The sequence below is a fragment of the Hemitrygon akajei genome, chromosome 1, assembly GCF_048418815.1.
Source record: "Hemitrygon akajei chromosome 1, sHemAka1.3, whole genome shotgun sequence".
Lineage (NCBI taxonomy): Eukaryota > Metazoa > Chordata > Chondrichthyes > Myliobatiformes > Dasyatidae > Hemitrygon > Hemitrygon akajei.
Window position 1 is genome coordinate 84,367,610 of NC_133124.1, and position 11,053 is coordinate 84,378,662.

The 11,053-nt window shown below is 41.8% G+C and overlaps 1 protein-coding gene across 1 annotated transcript in view; it reads left to right on the forward strand.

The window, feature by feature from the left end:
* mppe1 (metallophosphoesterase 1) overlaps positions 1-9,160 on the forward strand; it is a 46,354-nt gene extending 37,194 nt beyond the window's left edge. Inside the window, exons 7-9 of the mRNA XM_073047032.1 lie at positions 288-410; positions 4,641-4,781; positions 8,000-9,160. Of these exons, the coding sequence (XP_072903133.1) occupies positions 288-410; positions 4,641-4,781; positions 8,000-8,194 (459 nt within the window). The 3' untranslated portion in view covers positions 8,195-9,160. The remainder of the gene's footprint in view (positions 1-287; positions 411-4,640; positions 4,782-7,999) is intronic.
* The last annotated feature ends 1,893 nt before the right edge of the window (positions 9,161-11,053 follow it).

The following is an 11,053-nucleotide window of genomic DNA, read 5'->3' on the forward strand; positions in this document are numbered from 1 at the left end:
AGAATATATTTAAGTTATAGGGAAAGTGCAGGCAAACAATATTGTCTTTAAATACTCCTCTAGTTGGAGTAACTGGCCAATTTACCATGGTCCTGAAAGTCCCCTGTGAGGATTGAAATTTACCAACCATTCTTACAACTTCAGAGCAGTCCTGCAGCAGTTGAGGTGTGATGTTGAGAAAAAATTACCTGTGTAGTAATAATGACACGCCCTGTGATCACCAACCACCACTCTGTGCAGCGTTCCAGAGGGTTTGTTATTGTCCTAATGATACCTGATTCTTGCAGCATTATCCCCTTTATCGAGTCAGCGATGCAGAGTGTACGGGTGTGGACTCCGCGTCCCCTGAGGAAAAGAAGCTGCTATTCCGGGAGAGATATGACACCTTGTCTGCTGAAGCTTCTAAAAAGGTAAGGGATCCATGTGTAACTTCGGTCATGACATTTTTATTTTGCACAGTAGGAGAGAATGAATACATTGGAAGCCAAGCTGGATTTACAGCTGGCAGATCAGCTGTAGTTCACGAGGTAACACTTTTACTTTCACATCTAAAGGCAGTGAGTTCACGTCCCATTCCTGAGAATCTACAGCCCTGTAATGAAAATATTTTAGAATACATTCCTTGTCCTTTTCTGATGCAACAGCAAGAGGAATTCACAAACAAAGGAGGCACTATGTAAGTGTTTATAGAAAACTGCTTCATTAGTATTTTATATACAGTAGAATAAGATACAGAAAAGGTTAATTAATGTAGAAAAAGAAGCAAATTAATACTGTACTTATCAACCAATCAATAAGGCAATCTATGTAAATCTGGAGGGAATCCTAGGTGTCCAATGTATCTCTCTCTGTCTCAGCACCAATCTGGACTCAGCCCAAGGCAAAATTCCAACTTGCACAAAGAAGTTGAGCCACACACAAAATGCTGGAGAAACTCAGCAAGTCAGGCAGCATCTATGGGGGGAAGAAACAGTTGATGCTTTGGTCTGAGACCCTTCATCAGAACTGGAAAGAAAGGGGGCTGAAGCCAGAATAAGATTGGGGGGGGGGGAGAAGGGGAGGCGTGCAAGCTGGCAGATGATAGGTGAGATCAGGTGAGGGGAAGGTAGCTGTATGGGGGACAGAGATGAAGTAAGAAGTGGGGGGTGATAGGTAGATGATATAATGGGCTGAGTAAGAAGGAATAATAGGAGAGGACAGTGGACCAAGGAAAAAAGGGAAGGAGGAGGAAAACCTGAGGGAGATGATGGACAGTTGAGAAGAAGAGGTGTGAGAGAATAACCAGAAAGGGGAATAAAGAAAGAAATTACTGGAAGTTAGAGAAATTGATATTCATGCCATCATGCAACAAAGAAGTTGCCCCTTTTCACACTTTCAAAATGTGGCATAATTGCTACCTCAATGTATTTCCATTCAGTCATGGTAGTACTGTGTGGTACCCTCTTACCCTGTGTGGCCTTCAGCCTGGCTGCATATCTCAGAGGCAGCATGTCTGAAGAAAGGCATGTTCATGTCATTACTCTCAAGGCTGTGTACCAGCCAGAACTGTATGTTCTCAAAATATTTTCAATTTCAAGCTGACACCATTTTGTCTTAAAACTATTTTGTGTTCCACACTTTTGCACATACCAGTGAGGAATCAAATATGACTTTTTGTTCAATTTAATTCACCCTTAACAAGCCCGCTGTCCCAGGAGAGCTTACAATTCTATTGCATTACCCAAGGTGTGTCTTTTAAATGAAATGGTTGATGTTATAATTAGGTTTATTGATTTTCCCAAGTGAACCTGGCATCTGCAGTCTGTTGTGTTTCTGTGGATCTTTAAAGGGGGGGGACTCTCTCAATATAGAGTCATAGAGCACAACAACATAAAAGCAGGCTCTTCGGCCCATCTATTCTGTACAAGCCTAGTTTTCTGCTGAGTCTCACCTACCTGCACCCAGACCATTGCTGTCTATTCCTCTCTCATTCATGTGCCTGTCAAAACTTCTCTTAAATGTTACAATTGAACCTGCATCTACCACTTCTACTGGCAGCTCATTCTACACTCACACCCTTCTCTAAGTGAAGTAGTTTCCCTTCAGATTTCCTTTAAATGTTCCGCCTTTCTATCCTAACCCTATGTCCTGTAGTTCTAGTCTCCACACCCTGTCTATGCACCTCATAATTTTATATAACTCTATAGATCTTCCCTTATTCTCCTGCATTCCAGGGAATAAAGTCCTAACCTATTCAAACTATCTCTGTAACTCAGGTGGTCAAGTCCTGTAAATCCCCTTGTAAAATTTCTCTGCTTCTTTCTTGCTTATTTGTGTGTAGGTAGGTGACCAAAACTGCACACAATACTCCAAATTTGGCCTCACCAAAGTCTTAAATAACTTCAAAGTAGCATCCTAACTCCTGTACATAATGTCCTGATTTATGAAGGCCAATCTGCCAAAAGCTCTCTTTACAACTCTATCTACCTGTGAAGCCACTCTCAAGGAATTACGGATCTATATTCCCATGTCTATTTGTTCTGTTGCACACTTCAGTGCCCTGTCCTTCAGCCCTGATCACTAAAGTGCACAAGTCTTGAGAGGTCTTGACTGCGGATGTGGAGAAGATTATCTAGAACTAGGAGTTAATATTAAAAAATAAGGTAAAGGCCTCGCCTATTTATAACAGATAGGAGATGAAATTATTTTTCTCACCAGACCACAGGTCTTTGTAACTCACTTTCTTCCTCTCGTTGAGGAAGAGAGTCCTTGAATATTTTTAAGGGAGAGGTGTACAGATTCTTGATGAGCAAGAGTTGGATGAAATTGAAGAGCTGAGGTTGGAATTGGATTACAGAGAACCTGGGCAGTGTAACCACCAATGTTTTCAGAAAGCCAGAGCTGGAGGCATGAAGAATTGTAGGAGTTTAGAAAATGTATACAGAGGACCACAACAGTGTTAAAACAAAGAAATGAACTTTTAAACAGGCTGGTTAAACTCCAGTCACGCAGCAAACTGGGTGGAGAACACGGGGGCACACCTGTGACATCAGCACTTTTCCAAAGCTGCATGGCTAATTCAAGGGTGCTTATTTTGTAGCGAGATAATGGGTGGTTCTGATTACAGCTGCTGAAATGGCTGAACAGCAGCAATGGCTTTAATCCTCGTTTCAGCTGTGTGGTCTCTGGGAATGTAATGGAATTGTTGCAGTAATGTTGTGTGGGTACCTGGATATCTTGTGGAGGATCAGATTATCCAACCCAGTCCCTTTTGTTAAATTATTTTGACTGCTCAAACTCTTTAGAAAATCAGAATCGGAATCAAATTTTTATCACTGAAGAAATGAAATTGTTTTGCAGCAGAAGTATAGTGCAAAGACATAAAATTACTATAAATTACAAAAATAAATAGTGCAAATGAAGCAAGGCATAACGTTCATGGATGGTTCATAAATCTGGTGGAAGAGAAGAAACTGTTGTGAATTGTTGATTGTGGGTCTTTGGGCTCCTGTACCTCCTCCCCAATGGTAGTAACAGGAAAAGAGGATGCACTGGATGGTGGAGAAGTTTGTGCCCGTGATGGAGCTCCAACCCTCTGTGGCCTCTTGCAGCCCTGTGCGATGTTGGTGTTTGGGATCTGTGACATTTCATTATTACCGAGGGAGCATCAACTGATCACCACCTGTCCCCAAAACGTTTGGTGACATTCACACCGAATTATCCACTCTTTGGCATGAACCTAGCAATGTTGTACTGCACTTATATCTGTGTGTAAAACTAACAAAGGTAATGGATCATTTCTTCCTCAAACCTCCTTCCTACATGTAATCATCAGTCAGCACTGGAAACCACAGGTGACCTGTGTGTTTTGTTGCTGGAAACAATCCGTATCACAATTTTCTGCAATGTGAAGCTGCATCATTTGCACATGTATCAAGGAATGCGAGTTGAAAAATAAATTTTACTTATCTACTTTGTTACTCCTCACTTACTGTGAGAGTGAATTTTATTCTGCACCTCAAGTATTTGGAAGGTGATTTGTGAATTCCATCAGGGCAGATTTCTGCAACTCGAACAGCTGCAATGTGCATTTTGCCTGCACTGTTCATTATACAGAAACCAGTCTGGTGCTTCCTGGTAAATATTCACTTCCCTTCCAGTCTAGATACCAGGGCACTTGTATACTCCTTTCCTCAATCAACTCCTGTTACTAACTAGAGGCAGTGGCCCTACTAGTGCTGCAATTGATAGAGCAGCTGAACCGCAGCCACTGTGGCCCAGATTCAATCCTGCCCTCCTGTGCTGCCTCTGTGTGGAGTTTGCACCTTCTCCCTGTGAACTGGTGATTTTCCTCCAGATGATCTGGTTTCCTCCCATATACTAAACACTGTGCAGATTGGTAAGTTAATTTGTGACTGTAAATTGCCCCGAGTGTGTAGGTGAGTGGTAGAATCTGGAGAAAGCTGATGGGAATGTGGGGAGGAGAGTGGGATTAGTGTAAAAATGGGATCTTGGTGGACTTGGGCATGTTTCTATGCTGTGTCTTTCTGTAAGTGATTTACTACCTCTACATGAACATAAAAGGGAGAATTGGTGCATACGCCTGTTCAAAACTGTTTTTAACGTGTTGGTGCTAACAAATTTCTTTGGGTTGGTTTCAGCTGCTGTGGTGGTTTCAGCCTCGTCTGATCCTGAGTGGTCACACCCACAGTGCCTGCACTGTACTGCATGAGCAGCACCTCCCTGAGATCAGCATCCCTTCCTTCAGCTGGAGGAATCGCAACAACCCCAGCTTCCTCCTGGTAAGGAATCGGACTTCTTTTGGTTTAAGGCATCTTAACCTGTTTTTAAAAAGAGAGTGGTATGCATCTTTTGTGGAAGTTTGAGATGGTGGAGTAGATTTGATGAATTAATTCTTGTATAAAGGATTGAACTGCAGACAAAGAAAAATTGGTCTATTTGGTTAGAGGGTTGAAAGTCAACAACAGCACAGAAAACAGGCCTTTCGGCCTATCTATTCCATACCAACTCAAAATAAATTTATTATCGAAGTACATATGTACTGATCTTCTGCCTAGTTCTATCTACCACGTCCTTCCCCCGCCCCCACACCCCAAAACCCTTGCATATTTTGATAGCCCTTCTAGCCAAACACTTGTACATCCTGTCCCGTAGAGTACCTTCCAATAATTTATTAACTAATTTACCCATGACTTAGTCTTGGAACTATTTTCCTCAGTGTGGTGCTTTTCTTTACGGCCAAGTTGGGCAGCTACTCCAAATAAAAGGGAGTGGGGAAGGTAAAAGGTAACTGGAATGAGCAGGAATCAGAGCTGTGTTTCCAGCTGGATCAGGAGCATCTAGTTAAATGGTGGAGCAAGTTGTGGGAATTAATTGGTAATTGGTTTAAAGTGTAGGTGAATTAGGCTTGTACCTGTTCCTAATTTGTTTGTATACTTCATGGAGTTCAGATGAAGGAGAGATGCAAAATTGTGAGAAGGACTGAGAGGGTGAATTCTGAGACCTTGTTTCCTTTAGTTGGTGAATCTAAGTCTGGGCTAGTATCCTACTGGAAGGGATTGGATGTTGAAGATTGAGATAGAGAAGAAGCTATAAAGACTTTGTGAATTCTCTATCCTGGAATTCTCAGTCCTTTCAAGGCTAAAATTGATAAATTTTTGAACATCAAGAAAATCTACCTGTTTAGATCTATCAGGAAATTGATAAGGCACAAAAAAACCAGGTGGCGTGGTGTGGTAGTGTGTCATTTAGTGTAACACTTTATAGTACCAGTAACCCAGCTTCAATTCCCACTGCTGATTGTGTGGAGTTTGTACATTCTCCCTGTGACTGCGTGGCTTTCCTCTGGGTGCTCTGGTTTCCTCCCATGCTCCAAAGACGTATGGGTTAGTAACTGGGCGGTGTGAGCTCATTGGACTGGAAGGGCCTGTTAGTGTGCTGTAACCTTAAGAACACCAAGAATAAACCATAACCTTGTAGCATCATAGAATTGTGGAAATTCTGCAGAAGGAAGCCATTTGACCTATTGTGTTTGTGTTGGAATCTTAGGGCAAACCAGTAAATCATGAGTAAGTTTTGAGTTCAGAGGTAGGGAAGAGGGGAAGGGAAGTCTGTGATGTGGTAGAGAAAAACAAGGACTTGGAAGTGAAGCTGGCAGGGAGGGGTTCAGAAAATAGACCAGAAACAAGAGATAGGAAAAATGAAAATGATTGCTGTGATCCAAATGTGTTGAATGTGGTGTTGGGTCCAGAGGCCTGGACTAGTGATTTGTTCAGATCCCATTACTGCAGCTGGGGAAGTTGAATTTAGCTATTTAAAGAATCTGGAGGATCATCAGAGGCAATTTAAAAATTGTCAAAGACCTGCAACAACTAACAAGGCCAAGCACTGAGCCCAGTCTGCTGCTAGCCAGTGTTCCTGGGATGGGGTTTCCATACTCTGCCACTTGAGGCCTGATTTCCAGTTTAACCTTGACTCCTGATAAGAAGGTACAGTGACTGTTTCTGGACTGGAGCCCTGACACATACAGTGATAATGACAACTGAACATCCAAGAGAACTGCCTCCTTCACAAGCACATTAGATCAGTACAGGGACCTGGTCTGCACAAGGATTTGTCTTTCTACTGACCTCACTGTATGCTGAGAGACTATTAACTCCCGAGAATGCTGGATCCCTTCCTTCATCATCATTGTATTCATCCACTTTCACTATGCAGACGTTGGTGTTACTCTATGAAAAGGTAGTTCATCTCATTGACAAGACAAGTATTTACTGCTTATTCCCAATTTCTTGAATATAGTGGCTTGCTAGACCATTTCAGAGAAGTTTGGAGTCAGCCACACTGATGTGGTGCTGAGTCATGTCAAGGTTGTAGGTAAGGCCTGCAGATTCCCTGCCACAAAAGATATTTGACCATGCAGATTAGTAAGTTAATTGGCAACTGCAAATTTCTCCAAGTGTGAGTGGTAGGATCTGGGAAAGTTGATGGGAATGTGGGGAGGATGGTTGGATTAGTGTAAAAACGGGATCTTGGTGGACTTGGGCCTGTTTCTATGCTGTCTTGTTTGGTAAGCAGTGTAAGTGTTCAATAAAATATTAGTTTTGTAGCCACCATTGCCACCACCAATTAATTGATACAATTAATTCCACAAATTTAAATTCTAGTGCAATGGTAGAATTTGAATTCCTGTCTCTGGGTCAATAATCATAGGTTGTGACTGCTGATCCAAGAACATCACCACTAAGCTGCTATATGCAAAATCACGATGTCAGACATAGTGAAACTCTGAAACAATATAGAAAATGCTGGAAATCTTCGGTAGGTCAGATGGCAAATGAGAAAGGATAACCATTCATAAGAACTAGGAGAAGATGGAGGAGGAGTGGAACGAGTAAGAGAGATTGAATGATACAAGTGGTGCTGGTAGTAACTGGCAAGTGGACAAACAAAAAAATTGTTTTTAAATTCATTCAAGGGACATGAGCTTCTCACACTGATTCTCCATCCCCAGTTGCCCTTGAGAAGGTGGTGGTGAACTGGCTTCTTGTGGAATGGGTACACATCAAGGATTGCAGTGGTGAGGGAGGCAGTTCCAGGATTTTGACCCAGCGATGTGAAGGAACAGTGAAACTTTCCAGGTCAGGGCAGTGTGTAGATTGGAGGGCAACTTGCAGACAGTGGTGTTTGCTGAAGATACAAATGCAAGGAGTGAATGACATCTGAAACTAGCTGGTGGGAGGAGAAGAAGAAGAAACAATTTGTGAAATGTGGAGGATTAGAGTGTCTGATTCTCTGAAGTTAAATTTTATATTGTGAAGATTCAACCTTGCATGAATTCATATGACTCTGCTTTTTCTGCAAGAGACTCCTCAAAGAGGAGTGGTTTGCAATGAGGTATTTTAGTGATGTGTGTTGGCCATCTCTCCGTATGCTGTGCTCACCAAGCGGTTTCAGTACCTCGCCAGCAATGACATTGAGTTGTTCTCTTTCTCTGCAGGCCACTATTACAGCAACAGACTTTGCAATCTCCAAATGTTTTATGCCAAAAGAAAGTACCGTAGGAGCCATTTATCTCACAGCGGGCGGTCTGGCGATCCTTTTGATCCTGTTCCATTTCCATTTTTGCAAATGGGTGACACACAGTCTGAGTAACAAACACATCCATTTGGCAAAAGCACACCGATCTGATTAGCTTCGTTTACCATCACGTGGTGCACTGGATTGGGTGAGATTCTGTGAGCTTCACTACTCCTGATGAAAGAAATTTTTTTTTGGATCTTTTGTTGGATGGGTTATAAGAATCTCCTTAGATTGTGGCCGTTTAGAACTTGTCATACTTGTCAATGCCTGCATTAAAATCAGCTTGGAAGTGGGCTGATCACGCTGTTTAACTAAATGGGAAATGAAGTTTCAAGAAGCGAGTCCCAAGACAACGCTCAACATTAACATCACTCCTTCACCAACCTGAGAAATAGTTAGTCTGGGTACCTGACTCTCTCAGGCTTTAGGTGTTATTTTTACTATCAGATAAACATTGTTTAAAATAGATTCAAAGAAACACACCAGCAAAATAAACTAAATTGTGCATAATGCAATTGATACAACATTTTGGTATTATTCTACTGAACTTTGTGGCTTACTTTCAAACGAGACATAAAGTCATGTCATGTGGAGAGCAAATGGAATATAAATCAATATTCCCTAGAAACACTCATTGTGTTTCTGAGTAAGATGAAGGTTTGTTTGACAGTAGCTGTTTTGCTGTAGGCTATACACACTCTTCCTAGCTCCATGCTTTTGACCAGGAAGTTTGAGAAAGCAATGTTCATGCCATCAGATTGGAGGCTACCCAGACGGAATATAAAGTGTTGTTCCTCCAACTTGAGTGTGGCCTCATTGCGGCAGTACAGGAGGCTATGGACTGACATATCGGAATGGGACTGGGATTAAAATGGGTGGCCACTGGCAGCTGGAGCTTTTAGCTTTGTTTTACAGATGTGGTTTGATTACTGTTTACAGTTGCATAACATTTGAACCACTCAAACTGGAATATTGCATCTACCTACAGGTCTAAACCTGACTGTTTAACTGTAGTGAAGTGTAAACTGAAGCTCTGATTCAAGAGGCTACACACTTTATTAAAAGTTTTGCCAAATAATTCCAAGAGGAATGCACTTCATATTGTATTGTCAGAAGTGTTAACATGTGGGGTTGAAATTTCTTGGTGAAAGGGTCAGGAAGGACATGGGAGAGGACAACATTCTTTTGTGGCCTGTGTCACTGCAGTTTCTAGAGTCTGTGGGTAGCTAGTCCCTTCTGTTGGGTCATAGTACCACAGGAATGAGAGATCTCCTGTTCTTGAGCTGTAACCACTTTGATGGAAGTATTACCCAACACTGATCAAAGGGAGTACTCAGTCAACCTCAGACCTTGTACGAAACATTTCCTGCCAAAGTGTCTTTTCCCCAGGTTGGAAATGGCTAATACAAGAGGGCATAATTTTATGGAGGTTGGAGGAAAATATTGGGGGGGGGGGGGGATGCCAGAGATAGGTTTTCTGCACTGAGAATGGTGGGTACTTGGAACACACTATGGTGGTAGAGACAGATAGATTAGGGATGCTTAAGTGACTTTTAGATAGGCACACAGATGAAAGAAAAATGGAGGGCTAATGTGGGAGGGAAGCACTAGATTGATTTTGAAGTAGGTTAAAATGTCAGCACAACATTGTGGTGGCCTGTTTTGTGCTCTGCTGTTCTATTCAAACAATGGGTGAAGTCCCAGCTCAACTGCTTTGAAAGGCACATGGATGATGTCATTTTGCAGGGAATTGCCAGAAATAGTGATCCAAGTTCAAGTCTGAGACTAAATTGGGGTGTAGTTACTGACATTTGCAGATCATTAAAGTTCCTTTCATGAAATCAAGCATAATAATTTCTGAATTCTGCCATCATCACGCCCAGTGCGACATAAAGGGGAATCAGTTACTATAGTTTGGAGACACTATTTATTTGTAATTTGTTAAAATAAAAAGTTATAGGAAAATACTTGACTTATTAAAACTTGTCGAAACACTGTGATAAATGTCTCTCTTGTTCTACCTGTTCCTCAGGAGTCTTGTCTTTTAATTTTACAAAGAGAGTCATACAGCATGGAGACAGAGCCCCAGCTGCTGTACCCATCTACATATTAAGAGGCAATTTACAGCAGCTGATGAAACTAACAGCCGGCATACCTTTGGGTTGTGGAAGGAAACCAAAGTATTTGAGGGAAGACCACAGGTAGAATGCACGAACTCCACAGAGAGCACCAGAATATCTGATTGAATTCTGAGCAGCTCCAGTCTGCCTTCCTTGAGGCTGTTACATAATCAGATGTTTATGTTCTTGCTGTGGCATTCAGCATTGCAGTCTATTCTTGCATGGTCATAAGATCACATGTCGTGTCGGTGTATAATTTCCCCATCAATCAGGCTTGACCTCAAGTAACATGTCAAGGCAGGTCTCAGCGCAAAATGTCGACTGTTTATTCTCCTGCATAGATGTGGCTTGACATGTTGAATTCTTCCAGCATTTTGTGTGTGTTGATCAAGATATCTGGTATCTGCAGAATCTCTTGTTTTTAATGATCATGAGTGCCAGATTGCTTTCCTGTATGTATTTTGCATGTAATTATCATCATTTAAATGGGTTTCAGAAGGGAGTTTGAGAAAAATTAATCTGATTTATAGGAAGGGAAGTGGAATTGACTGAGTTACTGTAAAGAGCAGGGGGTTCCCAGCTTTTTTTTATGCCATGGACCAATACCATTAAGCAAGGGGTCCGTGGACCCCAGGTTGAGAACCATTGCTCTAGAAGCAGTAAACATGAACTTGATGGGCCAAATAGACTTGTACTAAATTGATTTTGTATGCTATACAATTAACAGTTCCAAATTGGTACACTATCACATCAACTGACAAAGGGCCATTAAATGATATGTTGTCATGTCCTGTCCCCAATACTTTAGAACATTTGTCTTGGAATAGCAGGATGTTACAGGGCAAAAGTTT